Source organism: Gavialis gangeticus, unplaced genomic scaffold, assembly GCF_001723915.1.
Source record: "Gavialis gangeticus isolate Ggan-Ray unplaced genomic scaffold, GavGan_comp1, whole genome shotgun sequence".
In the NCBI taxonomy this organism is placed as follows: Eukaryota; Metazoa; Chordata; order Crocodylia; family Gavialidae; genus Gavialis; species Gavialis gangeticus.
In genome coordinates, this window is record NW_017728994.1 from 39,837,683 (window position 1) to 39,855,874 (window position 18,192).

Genomic DNA, 18,192 nt, shown 5'->3' on the forward strand with positions numbered 1-18,192 from the left:
ATGATTTGGTTAGTCTATAAAGTGCAAATCTACCCTGCCTTCTACCTTAAATCATAAAGCCTTCCTTTTACTTCAAGTTGACATTCAGCATTAGCCATTCCATGCAAGCAGAAAAAGTATAGAGGCAAAGCTTTTACTCAGCCTAGTATTCAGGCAAAGATCCTGTTTTTATCAATGTAGTTAGATGAGTGTGAGTGAGTGCAATTTGCCTCCATGTTGTGAGAGAGTTTAGTAAGAACTTTGTAGCTAATAGTCAGTTTTAGTCTTATCGTTATTTTAATATGGCTAATTGAAAGTGCTTTATGGGAGATATAATTCAAATACAATATCTAGCCTACAACCTAAGAATAAGAAAAGAGTCAGAGAGAGAAAAAAGTCAACCCAGGCTGCTTTGACAGGTCAAAACCTATGCAAGCTTTTGAATTATTTTTAATAGATGGTGTACATATACAAACCTCATCTTGTAGCAGAGTTTTACTATACTCTAGATGATGTCTTTCTAAAATGGAAGATCCATGAAGTCTTGCCAGTGGAGAACCTGACCTGTTGAAAAATAGGCCATGTTTACAGTAGTTCAAAGTACATATTTTTTCATGATTGTTGTTTTAAATTAGTAGTATTAAAGTTGAGTTGCATATTCCATAAAGAAATGAGTTAGCAATAGAACAATATAAATGAGAGCAATACCCAGTAAAACAATAAAATATTTGCACGACTTCAGTGTTATCACTGGGTCAAGATTAAAAGTTTTTCAGAAACAGAAAGCTGAAAATCAGCGGGAGCTAGATGCCTAGTCCTCATTTGTGTTTCTGAACATTTATCCTATTTTATCCTATATGCTTATTTTGTTGGTGGTGTTGCTTTAATCATTGAGCCTTCCATGTATAGAGAAGTACTTATGTTCACGGTGTTAGTATTTATTGCTTTGTATGGCTTTTGACCTTTCTTCTGCTTGGTAATCAATGTGGACTATGCCACTGCTTTTCTGACTTAGTGGGTACATCTACATGTGCATTTTACTATGGAGTAGACTATTTAGCTCCATAGTAAAGCATCACAGTCTATGCATGCGCTGATATTAGGGCACAGTCAACTAATTAACTCTGCTGTAGGATAGTGCTCCTTGGGCCCTCCCCAGAAGAAAACACTTAGTTTTATGGACTGTCCATATCTTAGAAGACATGGTCAGCCTGCTCCAGCTGCCTTGGGTTAAGTTTTAAAAACAGGTGATTCCAGTTTTAGACTACAGTGCTGAGAGGAAAGGCAAATAGTCCTAACAGTACTTTTATTCTAGTTTGTTCTGAATTTGTGGGCTATGCATATCTTCTTTCTTTTCCTTGGTTAACAGTTCTGTTTCTGAAGTTAGTCAAAGAATAATGTGTACACTATATTAAACCCCAATAACTATTAGAGATGACTTGCTCTTGCTGGTCTTGTGAATGGACCTCTCAATCAGGAAAGGCTGTGTTAAGAAGATTTGGCCTCATCCCCTTGAAGTGACAATCAGTTAGGGAAGAATCAGTATCTCTCCCTACGTCATCTAGAGAATCCCCAACAGTAATCAGAAAATCCCCTAATGTCTCAGCCACAGACTACAATCTGAAACTCCATTCATGGAAGAGGGTGGGGGTAGGGTTATTCTGCAGATACTAAATATGGGGGAAATCCTCTGAAAGACTATGATTATAACCTCTTGCCACAGGTGACAGCTTAGGGAATCTTTTTTGGCACAGAAATAAGCTCTAGGAATGCACAGCACAAATTATGTGAAAGAATGTCTGAAAGATTCATTGACATATAGATGAAAATTGAGGCTTCTATTCTATATAGTGCTATAATAAGCACAAAAAATCCAACACAAGGGAATTTTTTTCCCATTTAACATGGGGTGGAGGGGGGAAGCTCCTCATCTTGGATTTGAGTATGGGGGGGATGGGTACAGGTAGCTGCTGTGGCTCCAAGTCCAGCCCTGACCTGGGGTTGCAGTAACAGCCACAGAAGCTGCCTTGCCCCTGTAGTCTCTGTTTCCCTACCTGCCTCCCTGCTACTGCTCTGTTCCTCCTGCTGCTGCTTACTCTCCATGGCTCCCGCTCCAGTCCTGCTCTAGTCTGGGGGACAGGCAGCCAGGGGCAAGAGATCAGACTACTTGATTCCCTGCTGTCTACCCCTCTACTACCGCTTTCCCTGCTACAGTTGAGGGAGATGAATTTTAAAACAGCCCTCCAATAGTTAAATTCTATACGTGGAAAATTACATAGAAAATGTAAGAATTTTCCATGTATAGACTCTAGGCATTTGGGATAGTCTTAAAAAGCGAAGTTGTCTTGGATTCCAGTGAGTATGGCCCTTTATACATTGACTGTTAAATCTGAAATGCATTAAACAGTCTGGACATGTGCAGAAGTAGAAATGTAAGCATGTGGGCAACATTTGTGTTAAAAACTAAAATGTTTATGCATTAGGTTCCAGCTGAGTGAGGGTTTCCAAGATTAGAGGTGTGGATTTGGATAGGTAAATTCTTCCAAAGTCCATTTGAATATGGCCCAAAAATATTAGGGCCAGATCCTCATTCAAGCAAACTGATACAGCCTGAGCGAGGACAGCAGAGATATTCTAATTTATACCAACTTGGTTTAGCTCATTTCAGTTTGGGAAAATAGATTTTGGTAGGATCCCAACGAGGACAATATTTTTGCTTGTCTTCAAAATGAATCTTTTACCACCTGCAATTTTGAGTCATCTTTTAATATTAAGAATCTGAAATCTCTTTAGTTGTATTTCCATATCACACTGGTTTATTACTGTTGAAAGGTAATGCTGATGGCAGTAACGTGAAAAGGGACACACAAAATATTACAGTGAATTGGCAGATTGTAAAAGAAAAAAAGTCAGTGAAGTTTTGTTAGTGTTCCAGTCAGGACAGTGTCTTTAGTAATTTGCTCCCTGCATGCATAGGTTACTATTAAATGTGGCCATTGTTTTCTCTGCAGTATTTTGAAAATCCATTTTTCCTGTCCATCCTGACAATTATGAAGCATGGTGCTCTAAGTAAGTGCTTTAGACTTCCACCCTAACAACTACATCCTCAACTGCTTCAGCCTTCCTGATATTTGTCTTGCCACACCTGCTATTGAAATGTTGCAACAATATTACCACTTTGGCTATTGATCTTATCTTTACTCAGCCCTATTAGATTTGCTCCACTGAATTCCCCTTAGGCAGTGTCTATACAAGTGGCGGACTGCACAGTACCGTCCCTACCTGTTTTTTTTCAGATGCTACAGCACAGTAGCATCTCATGTAGACGTGCCCACAAAGCATTCGGTTTATACTTCTAGAGTGAAACCTTGTAGCCTAGCAAGAAGACAAACTAATTCAAAATCCTGGACAGTTCTAAGCCTGGAGAGGCCCTTGATCTAATTTAGGCCTGGGATTGGATATGGGGCTTGTAGGGTCTCTTGCCTAACATGAAAGGACTAGAAGAGGTTGTGAAATTCTTCTCTCACCTTTGATCCTTCCCCTTTACAGTCAGCGGGAGTTTTGCTACTGACTTCAGTGAGAGCCGATATAAGCCCCTAGTATGAGCATTGTACATGGCTCTAGTCTGACTTACATCATGTATCCTGCTGCGCTCCTGCTCACCTGCTTTGTTCTGTCAACAGTGTGAGCTCTACTATATTTTTTTCTATTACTATCATCCTACCTTTTATGCTGCCCCCTTAGAACTGAATGTCCATATTTGACAGAAGCTTTCCCTCTCTCTTGAGAATTAACTTGTGAAAGCATTAGCTATGCGAATTCCTTCTGAGGTTCTTCTCATGTCGTTTCATATTGATTATAAATACCCTGGGACAGAGATTCTCTTGCTAGCCCTGTTTTGCCTGGTTCTAAAGGAGTTGTCCATGCTTAGGTGATAAATAAGTAGCTTGTTTCTTTGCAGATGGTAACATGTTCACATCTTGTATTTACCAATATAAATATTATTTATATATATATATATGGGGGGTGTATAGATATGACTATATCCAAACTTACTTCATCTGATACAAATTATTTGTTCCTCTGTGATCAATATCATGACAGAAAGCAGCAGCAACCATGGCAAAGGCTTCCAGATCAGTATAGTATTTCTTTAGTCTACCTGTCTATATAGGAAGAGAGACTCTGTTGAGTATATAATTGCTTGGATATTATAATCAGGTTGACAAAAAAATACTAAGTATTTTAATCACTAAAAATATAAGATATGTTAATATTAACAAAGCATACCATTAATAAGGTGAACATTGTCTGTCCCACATTGAATCCATGTCGCCAGTTATGATAAGTTATATCCCGATACCCCTTTCTGACTGTGTACATCCATTTTGTAAGTACCTGGTACAAATAAAAAGCAGTTGAGACTCAGTGCTATTAATTCTTAACAAAATACTAGAAGTAAAATTAAGATGGAGTTTCATCCATTTACAGGAAGACTTGCAACGTTTCCAAAGTTGAAACATTACTTGTAATTAAAATAAACATAACAACAAGACACCAATCTTAAATTCATATTGACTTAATTTCTTAGTTATGTCTCAAACAATTTTACTGTTTATTTTTTAAAATGTATAAATATATAAAAATAGCTACTTAAATATAATACTAGAAAATATATCAGCTTACATTCAATTAGCTAAGGATGGAAATGTTCTAATATTGCTTCAAACATTTAACTGGTGCAGAGGCTTTTTAAAAAACATAAAAAGGACAAAACAAATCATACCTCTGGTGGGACTTTGAACTTTTCAACCACATTTATCTCAAAGAATAATCGTATGCCGCACTTTATCAAGTTATTTTCTGTAACAGGGAAGTCACTGAAGTGAAATTCATAAAGTTCTAATTCCTTTGGATCAGGTAGTTCTTCTTTCTTTTAGAAAGAAAGAAAAGACTAACAGTTTGTCTTGTAAGAGAAGACTAAATTCAGTTTTTACTTGCCTACATACAAATGCTGGGATCAGGTCCATCATTACTCCCATTAGTGTATATTAAACTACTATGCTGTACTGTAGATCAGTGGTTTTCAACCTATGGTCCACAGACCTCTGGGGGTCTGTAGACTTTGTCTAAAGGGCCCATGAAAGATGTCTACGATCAATCAGAAGCATGTGAGTACCCACACTTACAATTCAAAGGAGTGTGTACCTCCATTCAAAATTTCCAAAGGGGTCCACAAATGAAAATTTTGAAAACCACTACTGTAGGTCATTGCTACTTTTTCTTTTCAAATGAAGGAAATGGATAACATCCAGTGCTTCCTGCAAACTCATGCTTTTTGCTCCCATGCATCCAATAAAATCCATGTTGCACTTCTGGTTTGTTTCATTATGTACAGGGTAGACCAATAGGTTTCTTTTCTAGAGTCTATTTTTTAATGTCACATCATTAGTAAAGTAGTTCAGATTATTATTGGATTCCTCATCTGTGAGGCTTTAGTAAATCATTGGGGTAAACTATCAACTTCACCCAGTAAGTCCAGTGCAGCTGAGGAAGGGTGTGAAGATGAGGATGCAAAAGTCTCTCTCTCACTATGCACGTCTCTGTGACTCTCTGATCCTTTTCTTAGTCTCTTTTGAGGGGAACCCATTCCAAGTTTTAAGCCTCAAGTTCTCTGCTGTTAGTGGGGAAGCCTGTGAGTCTCCCAGTGTTAGTTCAGTTGCTGGGCTATAGTATCTTTGCAGAACGCAGGGTAGATTTGCACCTTATACACTACCTAAATCAGAGATGCATAAGCTTTTGTAAGCAGCAGCTTGCTTAAGCAGTGACTTCACCAAATGCTAAGTCAGTTGCTGCTTACAAAAGCTTATGCATCTTTGATTTACTAGTAGTCTATAAGATACAAATCTACTCTGCATTCTGCCTGATTTTATACTAATATGGCTAACTACCTCTCTATAGTACCCTGTACACCATTCAGAAGACCTGAATAGCTTGGCACGTTCTTTTCTCCTTTTGGAGTTTGTGCTTAGTTTTGAATACAGTGACCCAAAACAATCTTCTTAAAATAAAGTATCATTTTATCTTAACAGTAGGAATACAACATTAGAAGATTAAAGATTTTTAAAACAATAAATGTCTGTATGTGTACTTGTTTGCTTTGCCTTTCCTAGGTAGAGACCCTGGCCAGGCTAAGCTTCCTTGACATATCCTTAACATATGGAGATCTGTGGATGAGGCGGAGTTTCTCCTCCATAAGCATCTCACAAAGTCATTCTCTTTCTCTCTCAGGGAGTGTTTCTTTAACTCCTCTTCCATGTTTTGATATTCCCCTCTCTCCAGTGGGGGTGATTGAGTCCTGGAAAAATGGTCAGGGAAGCCCCAGGTAGGGACAGAGGTTGCATATGAGAGTTAATAGCATGAATGTTTGCTGAGGAACTCTTATCTAAGCTATTGTTTATCTTCCTGGGTAGCTTCCTGACTACCTGGTTGTTGAATTAACCCCATATATGCATAAAGTAAATATCTTTAGGATGCTAGGACAAATAAACAGAATATATAGTGCTTATAAAGATCACTATAGCCAACTCTAAATCCATCCTGGAGTCATTCACCATTACTGCTCTAACTAATAAACTGAAGTTATGATGAAAATTTATTTGAATGGCTCTTTAAAAAGAGACTCATTGTAGTTTATTAATTTTGTAATTTTATATTTCATTTCTCTGCTTTTAAGCAAATCAGGGGGCCCACTTCATGGAGATGAATTGGATCAGGATTAGTGCTGATTGCAGTACCTTGGTTGGTTGGAGATTTTCTGTGAATTAACATTCACGCAAAAGTATTTCCTCCTTTTCTCGCAAATGGAATTTCCTTTCAAATTTACTCTGGTTTGAGATCAAATTCAAAGGAATTTTCAATTTGAAGTATTTGCAGTTTTAAGGCCCAATACTTTGTGAACCATCAACTCTAGATGCACCTGCTTTATCCCATTAGTGAACTGGTATTCCTGGCCTTATAATAGGATAAAGCATTTGTATATAGCCCTTGCACTGAATGAGATACTAAATCTTATATCCACTATGTCACAATATCTAAATAAACTAGTTTAGTTTAGTTACTACCCATTTAAAAAATCCATTTCAGTACTTTTTTCACTCAGAAGTCCACAGAAAGTAATAAGGCACCTTGTTTTACAGTCAGAGATGTTAAAATTTAACGGCAATTTAAATATTTAACACTCAACTAATTTAAAAAACATTTACTTTAAAATGTGATCTTAAAATATGTGGTATTTAAGGGGCTGTATGAGGATCTGTACATGACTTGTGAGCAATGTAGTCATGCCAAACTGAAGACCCTACACTGTACCCACCATACACCAGTGTGTGTGTACACATAACCAAAAGTAGTTTAATAAGATTGTTTAACTATAAAAACTATAATTGCATGTAGTTGTTCTGTGTAAATTGATGTCTGCACATTTTTAGTGGAAAGAGTGATAGAGGGGAGGAGAGTTACTTCTCTATATAATTATAACTGTACGAATAGAGTTTTGCTACATGACAGAGATATTAAATACCAATTAACTTTAACTTTTCAAACACTTAACAGATTGCTGAAACATTTCAGTGCTATTAGCCTTATTATCTCCTACATCTTTAGTCACTGTTTATTTTGGTGCCTATAACAAATTTCCTCCTTTTTATAGCAAAACATATTTGCATTTAAAATGTGTTATATTGAGTTTTTGCATTCTTAGATGTAGTAGATACACATGTAAAATATGGTATAGTATTAATTCATGCTGACTGCATAGGGAATGAGCATAATCAAATAATTATAAAACAATCCAAATTGAATCAAATCAATTTTTTGAGAGTAGCAAATAGTAGTGCATTTTAACAAAGCAGTGAATCTCCTTCACACTCCAGCAGTAACATATGCAGTCCCTTGTTAAACAGTTCCATTTTTTTCTGAAATCAGACCGTGATTCTGTAAATCCTTAAGCATCTGCATAACACTCTACGGAGCTAGTTCTGTTAGCTAAGTCTGTGCCTAGAATGTGTGTAAGATCAAGGCCAAAACAATTTGTCTGTCCAGACGCTAAAGATATTCAGTGCTGTTTGTTTTTCTTGTTGTCTTTATGCCATTACTTATGATTACTGGGTGTGTCTACATTTGTATTTGATGCAGGATCAGTTTGCTTGTGAATAAACACTCCTGGACAGGCATCCACATGTGTAGGGAAGTGGAAATAGATTTGCTGCTCATGGCAGCAAACTGCTCCTGCTTCCTGGGGCCCCTGCTGCCACTGGGAAGAACTGGAGGCTCTGGCCACAGCTTCCTGCAGCCGGAGGCCATCTTTAAACGCCAGCCCCGCTTCCGCTCCCTGGCCAGCTGTGTTTCTGGCCAGTGCAGCCTGCAAAGCATGGGGGCAGCATGCAGCAGCTGTATTGCTGTCACCTCTACTTCACTGCACCATGGCTGCTCTAGCTGCTGCCCCGGCAGTGATGCCCAGTGCCCCAGGCTCCTGCTGTCTGCTGTGCTGGCCCTGCTGACCTGCCACACAAACTGCCAACTGGCCCACAGTATCTGGGTCCAGCCAGATCCCCGACACACAGAGAGTGCCTGCCTGGCCGCATTGCACCATCCCAGGGCTGCCGCCGCCATTGCTGCCACCAGACAGCTGCCACCTGGACCCTGCCCTGCTGGCCAGACCCCAACAGGGATGCTGCTGATGTGTTCTTGGATGCCACTGCCAAGGCTGTCCATGCACTCCTCGGCCTCCAGCCCTGCCAACTCTGGGCCTGCTGGGTCATCCAGAACAGGTGGCTGCACATCATCCAAGCCTCCTTGGATGACAAGCAGTGTCTGGAGGTGTTCTACGTAACCCAGGTCACCTTCCTGGACCTTCTGAAGCAGCTCTACCCAGACCTGGAGCGGCAGGACACCACCGTGTGGCAGCCCCTCCCCACGGACAGAGTTACTGCATAGTAAGGCGTCTACATGTGCCTTACTGTTCAGTAACTACAGGCAGTAACCCTGTTTGCGTGGACTGACTCAGGACTAGCTTTAGTCCCAAGTCACTCCACACATAGCATTACTGTGTGGTAATGTTTTCACGTGTAAACTCTGGCATAAAAGCCACTTACTGTGCAGTAACTTACTGCACAGTACATGCATGTGTAAATACGCCCACTGTGATATAAAATAGCACATGTTTATACAGTTGTGTGTTGTAGCACACATTCATGACTAGGGTGACTCGGCATTACAACAGTACAAAGAAATAAAAATACTAAATTCCTGGTGCAACTCATCTGTGGCATCTGTCTAGCAAAATAAGAGTTGTGCTATTAGCCTTATTGTCTCATACATTGGGGCAAGCAAAATATGTCCCATGGGCTGGATTTGGCCCACCAAGCCATTCTTCCCAGCCTGCAGGGCCCCTAAAAATTTAGAAAATAAATATTTATCTGGACCCAAGATGACAAGACTGTAGGACCCAGAGGGAACAAGTGTCAGGACCCAGCAGTTGCAGCAGCAAGCCCCACTGGGTCCTGGCCCTGCCCCTGCCCCCATCTCGCCTAGCAGAGGCTTCTGGCCTGGACCCTTGGGGCTGCTCCTGCCTGCCTCCACTGGCGAGGAAATTTCAAAAAATAAGGGGGAGGAGGAGAGGCAGGGGAGGACTGGGGGCAATTGCGCAAAGCAGGGGAGGCCAGGGCGGCTCCTGCGGTCCCAGCACTGCAGCTGGGAACCACATGCTGCTGGAACAGTGGGTAGAGAGGAGCGGTGGGAGTGGCGGGCAGGAAAATGGAGAAATGGCGGTGGCAGGGGAGTGGCAGTAAGTGAGCACATGATAGCTCAGCAACAACTGGGCAGGAGTGCAGGGCTTGTGCCAGCACCCCAGGGCCAGCACTGTCAGGGCATGGGCTGGCAGGGGCTCTATGGAACCAGACTGGCTCCCACCTCTCACTGCTGGTGCAGCCCAGCCTGGCTCCAGAGCTCCTGCTGGCCTGGGCCCCACAGTCCTGCCGCCCTGCACTGGGTCCCTGCCAATGCTGGCCGTGGTGCATCAGCGTGGGCCCCATACTCCTGCCTAGCTGCTGCTGCGTTCCTGCGTGCCTGCTCGCTCCCGCTCCCCTGCCGCCTGCTTCCACCCTTTCTCACTTTCTTGCCTGACACCATTCCTCTCCATCCGGTCACCTGCCGCTCTGGCACCATATGGTTCCCAGCTGCACTGCTGGGCTGCAGGACTCAGCAGGAGCTGGTCTGGCCTCTGTGACTTTTGGCTGGCCCCATGCAGTGCTGGCTGGGCTGGTCTGGCTCCTGCTGTGTCCTGCAGTCTTGACCATGCAGCTGGAATGTGGTGCCAGAATGGAGGACTGAGCAGGGATGGGGAAGTGGCAGGAGAAAGGCATCAGTGGCAGACAGGAGAGGGAAGTGGGAGCACGGGGCTCATGCTGGTGACCTGGGGCCAAAACTGACAGAAGTGTGGAGCCTGGGCTTGGAGGAGTGCTGGCAAGGGCTCTGCCTGCCCTGGGGGGAGGAGATAGGGGAGGCAAACCCTCCCCCTCCACACACTCCACGACCCTCCCCATCCACCCTCCTCCCCCCACAGTCACGGCCCCCCACAAACCCCTTACCTAGCCACATAAACACCCACATGCCTATCCACCCCACACACACACCCTCCCTCACAACTCACACACCCACAGCCCCCAACAAACCTTTACCCACCCACTCATACCCCCCACACCCTTCCCACAATCTAAGACTTCATTTTAAGCTATTATACAATCACCTCTATGTACACTACACAAATATAAGTAAAACATGACAAAAATATTTTGGAAATCAAAATAATGAAAACTGTAGTACATTTGATTTTTAGAATATAATTTGGTATTTTTCTGGTTCCAAGATGGCAAACCCCCTTACTGAAAAGAGTATGTCCGGGGGCATGGGGAGGGACTTTTGGTGGCAAAGGTCAGGGGTTAGGACTTCCAGTCCCAAGATGGCGACCAGAGGGCAGGGGACCTGTCAAGGGGCCGGGCTACCCTTGCAGCCCACGACAGCTTGCCAAAACTTGGGAAGTGGCCCTCCACCAAAAATAATTGTCCACCCCATCCTACATCTTTAGTCACTGTTTATTCTGGAGCCTCTAACAAATTTCTCTAGTAACATCATTGGTCGTCTTCTCTTTCTAACTGATTTAGATTTTTCAAAGGTATCATGTAAAGCAGTTCTACTGTTAGCAATTGTTTCCTGTGCCCTACACTTACAGATATGTGATCTTTGCTTTGTGAACATTCAGTTTATACTAGTTTCTGATGTTGCTGTATATCCTATTTATCCACATCTGGAGATTAGTAGAACAAGCAAAGCAGTTAGGGTATATCACCACACAGTCGAATGCAGAATTTGTTACATTATCTTTGAGTCAGAATATTAATGTAATTCTACCTGACTGGTTCAATTCCACTTGATCAATCTAAATGTGAAATTCATGTGCCTAAATAAATGCTGGAGTTTATTGCTCCCAGGCACAGCGTTTACACGTATGCCAATGACCTCAGCACGTTGAGTCAGGATGGCACAGCCCCTGCTGGCAGGGAGCCCAGGGTCAACCTGCCAGCCCAGAGCTGCTCTGCTGCAGCTCATTATGCTATGGAGGGGTTGGCTGGGGCACAAGGGTGCTACAGCATAGGGCTAGCTGGCAGGCAGCCCCACACTATAGCACACATGCCTCAGCCAAACCCATCACTGTCTACACATGCATTGTGGCAGAGTACTTTACTCTGCTATAGTATATAGTGTCTGGCAATCTCTCACTATCTAAAGTAAATATACTATTTGGATCTTTAAGATTTAACTACTCACCAAAATTCTGATGAGATCCTTTTCGTCACAGTTTTCAATGTAATCCTCATTTAATTTCTTTTTGTAGTTCTAAAATTGAAAATGGAAGAAAAATTAAGTTTCAGTGCAGTAAGTTCCCTAGTTCTGCTCCGTGGTAATGAGGCAGACACTCACTAGTATGGATTCAACTTCATTCGGTGTGGCTTTTGTCTGGTACATGAGCATTTCCTGAGCGATGTCTTTTCTGTTCTCAAGCTTATTCATTTTGTCATATGTGTCAGGATTTAAAACAGACCATCCCAGGAACTGCGTAAGAGTCTGGAACCAAGCAGAGGAAGGATAATAGAGTGGCAACACAGTTGGTTTCATATTAAAGGGGAACTGGCAGCTGGAATTTTTTAAAGAAAAATCAGTTTTTGATAGAGCACCCTTTAATAAAAAGAATTAGAAGAAGGGTATATATGTGCTTTTCATTAATGCAGTTTCTGAGCACCTCATAAATTACTACATTTGCCCTTTCAGCATCCATACAATGAGGGTAGCATTATCCTCATTTCGCAGAGAGGAACGTGAACCCTAAAAATCAAGTTATTTGCCCAATATAAGGATGGATTTTTTCCACCCGTGCAGGAACCCATTGATACCACAAGTATAAACTTGGCTTGCACAGAGCTCTTCACAGGATCTGGACTTTTGAAGTGGGATGCATTGATTGGCCTTATACTTGTGACATAATGATAAATATTATTGGTATAAATTGATATAATAGTACCTCTGTGAGTCAACAAAAGGATATTAACTGTGGGTAGGAAATCTAATATTTTGGGGGGTTTTGTTTGTTAGAGTGATTCTTATATTGTATCAGATTTTTCTGTTCACCACTGAAAAAAACATCTACCATAACTGTTGTAATGAAAAACATAGCAAACTTTCAGTGTAAAAATATTTTAATAAATCCAACTGAGCTTTTATAAAAATCAGATTTTGCTGAGCAACACATGATTACTTGGACACATTTCATTTTCTTAAACTTACTTCAGTGATCTGTTCATCAAATTCATCAAAGGGTTTCCCATCTTTCCTATTGTAAAATGTAGCTACTCCCACAATTTCTTCCTTTTTGTTGACAATAGGCAAACAAAGGACATTTTTGATAACCCAGCCTGTTTCATCCACAGGTTCTTTCTGCAAACAAAGCCGAAAAGCAGTAAATACTGCGTATTTCTTTAAAAATAGTAATAAAATGTTTTATACCAATTTCAGATGCAATAGTAGGGACAAAAAGATCATAAATAAAATACAATAACAAAATTATTGGCCATGGCAATAAATTTGTATGAATGTATAATCCTTTTTTAACTGTAAGTAAAAAATATATATATATTTTAATTTTTTTTTGCTTTATAATATTTACAGTAAAAGAACTATGAAGATATTACCTGAAATTGAAAATATTCATCTGCTGGTGCATTCATCATATTACAAATCTATGGTATGAAGAAAAAGAGAAGATCATTTAGATGGTGTATACACTCTTGAGTCCATTTTAAAAAGGCATATTTATTTTCTAAGAAAATGATTAGTGGACCACATCATTTTACAAATATCACAACAGTTGCTATTATAATATAATTAGCTGTTCTATTGTATGTATTTTGAAGTACTGACTGTACCCGTCCTTTTTCATAGTGCCTCATAATGCATTTTACTAACCATAGTAGCTGTTTAAGAGTGTGCAATAAGACTTCATGTGAGTGGTGCGGAAAAAGTAAAGATATTGTATACTTAAAACTGCATGGGTAATACTGGGAAGAGAAAAACATGAGCAAAAAATTAAATCCTCATGTTACAAAAAGTGCTTTAGGAACAGGAGTAAGTAGAATGTACGGAGGCCTATATCTTGTCTGACAGACCGTAACTTGCACCATTAGGAGCCTTGGTTCTGTATTGATTTGGGGCCAAACCATATGTTTTTAGTTATAATCCCATACTAGGACTTAACAGAAAGCTCTACAAGTTTTTGTTTGCTAACTTGCTGATTGATTGTTGTGTTGTTAGGATGTCTAAACTGAATTCAAGCAATCAGTATAACCCCCCCGTCCCTCAGATGTTTCAGGTTCTATGATAAAATCCTCTGGGTCCCAGGTCATCTGTACAGAGGCTTGTTCCTTCCCGTCATTAGTTCAACCACTCTCCAGGGCTCCTATGATGCTAGAGCTGGCATGATATTCCCATGTATGCACTTACTGTATTTCCAATCATTTGGCTTTCAAAAGTTTTTAACAGCTTTGGGACTTTCTGGGTGAATCTACATGTGTACTTAACTACACAGTAAATTAATTTACTGTGTTGTAAAGATCATAGTCTACACATGTGAAGCTATTAGACAGCAGCAAACTAATTTTTGCCATAGTAAAACAGAACTGTCAGGGACAGCACTATCTTACTCTGGTGAAAATAACCTCACCTAAACACAGATGTAAATGCTGACCTGGGTGCATATTGTGCCCAATCAGCCTATGCAGCAGGGGGCCAGACTCCTGCCTGCTGCCTAGCAACAGGGCTCTGCACGCTGGGGCACAAGACAGCCCCTTCACCACCTGCTGCTGCTTGCCGGAGCCCAAGGCTGGCTCTTTGGGGCTGTTCTGCCCCAGCTCAAATTGCTACAGTTCGGGGCACAGTATCTGCATGTATGCCCTGGACCTCAGCGGTTTGAAATCTAAACGTGCTATTAAGATGACATGATAAACTCCAGTGCAAACTGTGCCAGAGTTTATCGTGTCATCTTAACAGCATGTGTAGATACATGCTCTATGATTTCATAACATGTCACTTTTATTTTTGCATTTGACTTACAAATCCATTTTCAGCAACATATGTCGGCAACCCACTGACAAGACACCAGTGGTCTGCAGGAGGTGTCCTTTAGAAAAGGAATGAAAATAAATTAGTGATATGGTATAAATGTTGTTCTGTCTAAGTAATGTAGCTAATTACTACACAATTAAGCTGATAATGAATACTCACGGAATGACTTTGATTTCTTCTTTTCCATGTAAAATATAGTCAATAATCTTATAAAAGTGAATTTCCTAAATAAAAGAGGAGAATATATAGAAACCTTTGCATGTAGAAACCTATACAATGGCATTCCAAATGTTATTCTTCATAAATAGAAATATTTTATACTTACTCTGCCATCTGGTGTCTTTGGGCCTTTATACGGCTCTGATTCTCCCAGCTTGATTGGCCATTCATCATAGAATTCCTAAGAATAAAGCCACACACAGGCTAATAAAAGAAGTTACAATACAGTTATATATTGACAGATAAGCTGAAATCCATGGCTTGTAATGCTGTCCTTTCCTCCTCCCTAAACACGTGGTGTGCTTAGTATTAAGAAAGCAATGATGAACAGATATCAGGGAAAAATTTTTGCAAGTTGGAGGATAGTGTAAAATCCAGTGCTTAATGTTGACTTTTGGATTGAATGCGGATAGAACCCCCTTCCTCCCCCTCGCAAAGAACATGGAGCCTAATCTCTAAACTGTATTCACATGAAATTAGTCATGTGAATAAGGGCTAAAGGATCAAGTCTTGTGTTAATTTTGGATTAACACCCTGTTTTTATACATCTCCCATGTAATTTTTGTAATTTTTCTGAGTCTAGCATAGAACATGCCTCTTGCAGCCTGGTATCATGCTTAGAAACAATAACACAGTGATTGTTTTGAGAGGTATGTTTTAAATATCCATGACAGACAGATTATGTAGACAAGTGATTTTTTATGATGATCATTAGCTAAATAATTTAAACATTTTAAAGAAACGGGTAAAATAATGGTTACCTTCTCTTTGGTCATGTCCAGCAGACCAACAGAATACCTTTCACAATTCAAATAAATTCGGATAGTGTATAGAGCTTTGTGAAACTGTCGCTCAATATCTGTAAGTTCTTCAAATACTTTGTTGGCAGACCACAAAAGCATCTGTTGAAAATAAATAAATGAAAAAAGGGGTAATACTTAAGTGCGGAAAAGAATGAAAGTGAAAACATAACCTCATGAGTCACAGCTATTAAAGGATGAATGATTAATGTATGCTGACACCATTCTAACCTAACACATATATACTGTTTGTTTGTATGTGTTGTCTCTAGAACAGTGTGAAAATTTATAAAAGTAATTAATTTCATTTAAGAAAAACAAATTAAGGCTATAATTAAATATTTCTTTACCTGACTTCTTCGGGATTCAAAACTGTGAAGATATGTGATATGATATTGTTTTATGGCAAGAGAAACAAAACTGAGGTATTTTTTAAAGACCTGGAATTGATAGAGAACACAAATAAGACAAAACATAGGAAATCAAGAATGAGATTGTCAGATTAGTCATTACAGTAACAATTGTATTCCTGGTTTGTTTGGTTTTTTTGTCTGCAGTTACCTCTTCATCCTCCTTAGAGAATTCAGGGGCATTTAATTTGTTAATTGCCATCACAACAGCAAGAACCTCTTTACCCTGCACGATAGGCATTGCCAGCATGTTGATAGTTGTGTAGCCAGTTTGTTTGTCCACAAAGTCAGAAAAATGGTTATTCTGAAACACAAAAGCCCACATCATATTTAGTTACAAGGCTAGGTTACTGTTCTTAATATTTGTTTCTTATTGATATAGTGCCAAAAATATGAATGGAATTTTACAGTACTGTTAAAGATGAATTCCAAGCATTACAGAGCATATGATCACAAGCCTGCAAGTACTTATGCATACAGTTACCTTTAATTTTAATATTAATTTTGTATCAGAGGTGCATGCAGGCTCTTATTAACACTGACAAACAGGAGGAGGTAACAATAGAACAACAAGATAATGAACAAAGAAAGAAAACAGTAGGACTATGCAGGTATTTGGAAGGCTAACCTATATTACACGTAGGTTGGAGACAGGCTGGAGATTAAGCTCTAGGGAAAGGGACAGAAGAGAGTCAGTGCCCATCCAGAAGCTGGAATGGAACCCGAGGTTCCACCCATGGGCTAAGTACAGCCACTCAAAAAGCCCAAAGCTAAATTGATTCAATCCTCACAGGTTAATCTAAATTGTGTAGCTTGAATCAACAAGCAAGTGCACAGACATTCACTTTCGATTCCAGAAATGGAGACAACACCTGCAGTGGCCCAGGCCAGAAGCAGGGGGACACTACAGTGGGCCAAGGCTAGCCTGTCCACCCTGTGAGAGGGCACTTGCGGGGGAGGTGCAAAGCACCCTGGGATACTGAGAGACTGCGAATTGACTTGAATCTGGAGGGGATCTGGGACAGAAGTTCAATAAACTGATTTAACCTAAATCAGTTAAGTCTGATACTATATCCATCCAGGTTTATCTTAAACTGGTTTTGACCATTTTGAAAGTAGTTTATGTGCACTGAACTTCCGTTGCGTTACAGATCTGAACTGGTTTTAAATCGCTAATACTAGTTTACGTGTAATTTCTAACCCTAGCCATGAGGATTAATCATGCGGGTGTCAGGCTGTTGTTGCATGGAATTTCTGGGGTATTTTCATTTAGTTTTGTTTGTTTTTTTAAACCTAGGCAGTTACACACACACATTATGTTAAAATAATTTTGTTAAGGTTGTAAACTCAAGTACTAAAACACTAGGAATTGCCACTATTATGAGTGCTGTAACAGAGGCCCATAATTCCTGTTACTTTAAGAGTGAAAGCGTAGCATGGAGCTTCAGGCTGGTGCAGACAACTGAGTTAGGGGCCAATTAAGCAGTGCAGGGAATATGGGGCAGAAGCTACAGAATTGCAAGTGACAGACTGAGAGCAAACTGCCCTGCAGTAAACTACTAGGGCAGTGTTACAAGCAGGTAACGTAGTAGTTGAAGTGCAGCTGAGCAGACTGCTGCAGAGTGGAGCAGACTGATTAATGGACTGAGAGCAAACCCCTACACCCAGTTTGGGAGACCATGTGACTGGATGGGGTGGAGCCCAGGGTACTATAAGCAGGGATTCTGAACCAGGCAATGGGGGCTGCCTTTGAACTTTGAGTTCTTGTGAACATGGGCTGCTAAAAGAACATGTAGACAAATGTTAGTACTCCAGAGAGCTGGAGAAAACCAGCTGACAGTGAGAGGATGCAAATGCTCTAGTTTGGAGCATCTTGTTGGCCATTTGGGCTGCAAGGCATGGTATAGCTGTAGGGAAGAAGGAAAGCTATTGTGTGTGCCTGGGAAGGTACTCTGATTTTGAGTTGCGGGCTTAGGGCCTAGTGTGAAACTGCTAATTGTATAGGTGATGCATAGGAGGGCTATGTGTCCTCCCAGAGAGCACTGGTGCCC

General features: G+C 40.6%; 1 protein-coding gene across 3 annotated transcripts in view; it reads right to left on the reverse strand.

Annotated features, from left to right (window-relative positions):
* The window catches only part of PDE6C (phosphodiesterase 6C), a 53,607-nt gene that overhangs the window by 11,711 nt on the left and 23,704 nt on the right, over positions 1–18,192 (reverse strand). For all 3 annotated transcript variants that reach the window (XM_019502619.1, XM_019502618.1, XM_019502616.1), the window contains 14 exons: positions 16,293–16,445; positions 16,082–16,171; positions 15,693–15,833; positions 15,038–15,112; positions 14,872–14,936; positions 14,701–14,767; positions 13,284–13,331; positions 12,880–13,029; positions 12,019–12,162; positions 11,866–11,934; positions 4,766–4,912; positions 4,270–4,377; positions 4,036–4,145; positions 456–543 (listed from right to left, as the gene is read on the reverse strand). In XM_019502619.1, coding sequence (XP_019358164.1) covers positions 456–543; positions 4,036–4,145; positions 4,270–4,377; positions 4,766–4,912; positions 11,866–11,934; positions 12,019–12,162; positions 12,880–13,029; positions 13,284–13,331; positions 14,701–14,767; positions 14,872–14,936; positions 15,038–15,112; positions 15,693–15,833; positions 16,082–16,171; positions 16,293–16,445 — 1,455 coding nt within the window. The remainder of the gene's footprint in view (positions 1–455; positions 544–4,035; positions 4,146–4,269; positions 4,378–4,765; positions 4,913–11,865; positions 11,935–12,018; positions 12,163–12,879; positions 13,030–13,283; positions 13,332–14,700; positions 14,768–14,871; positions 14,937–15,037; positions 15,113–15,692; positions 15,834–16,081; positions 16,172–16,292; positions 16,446–18,192) is intronic.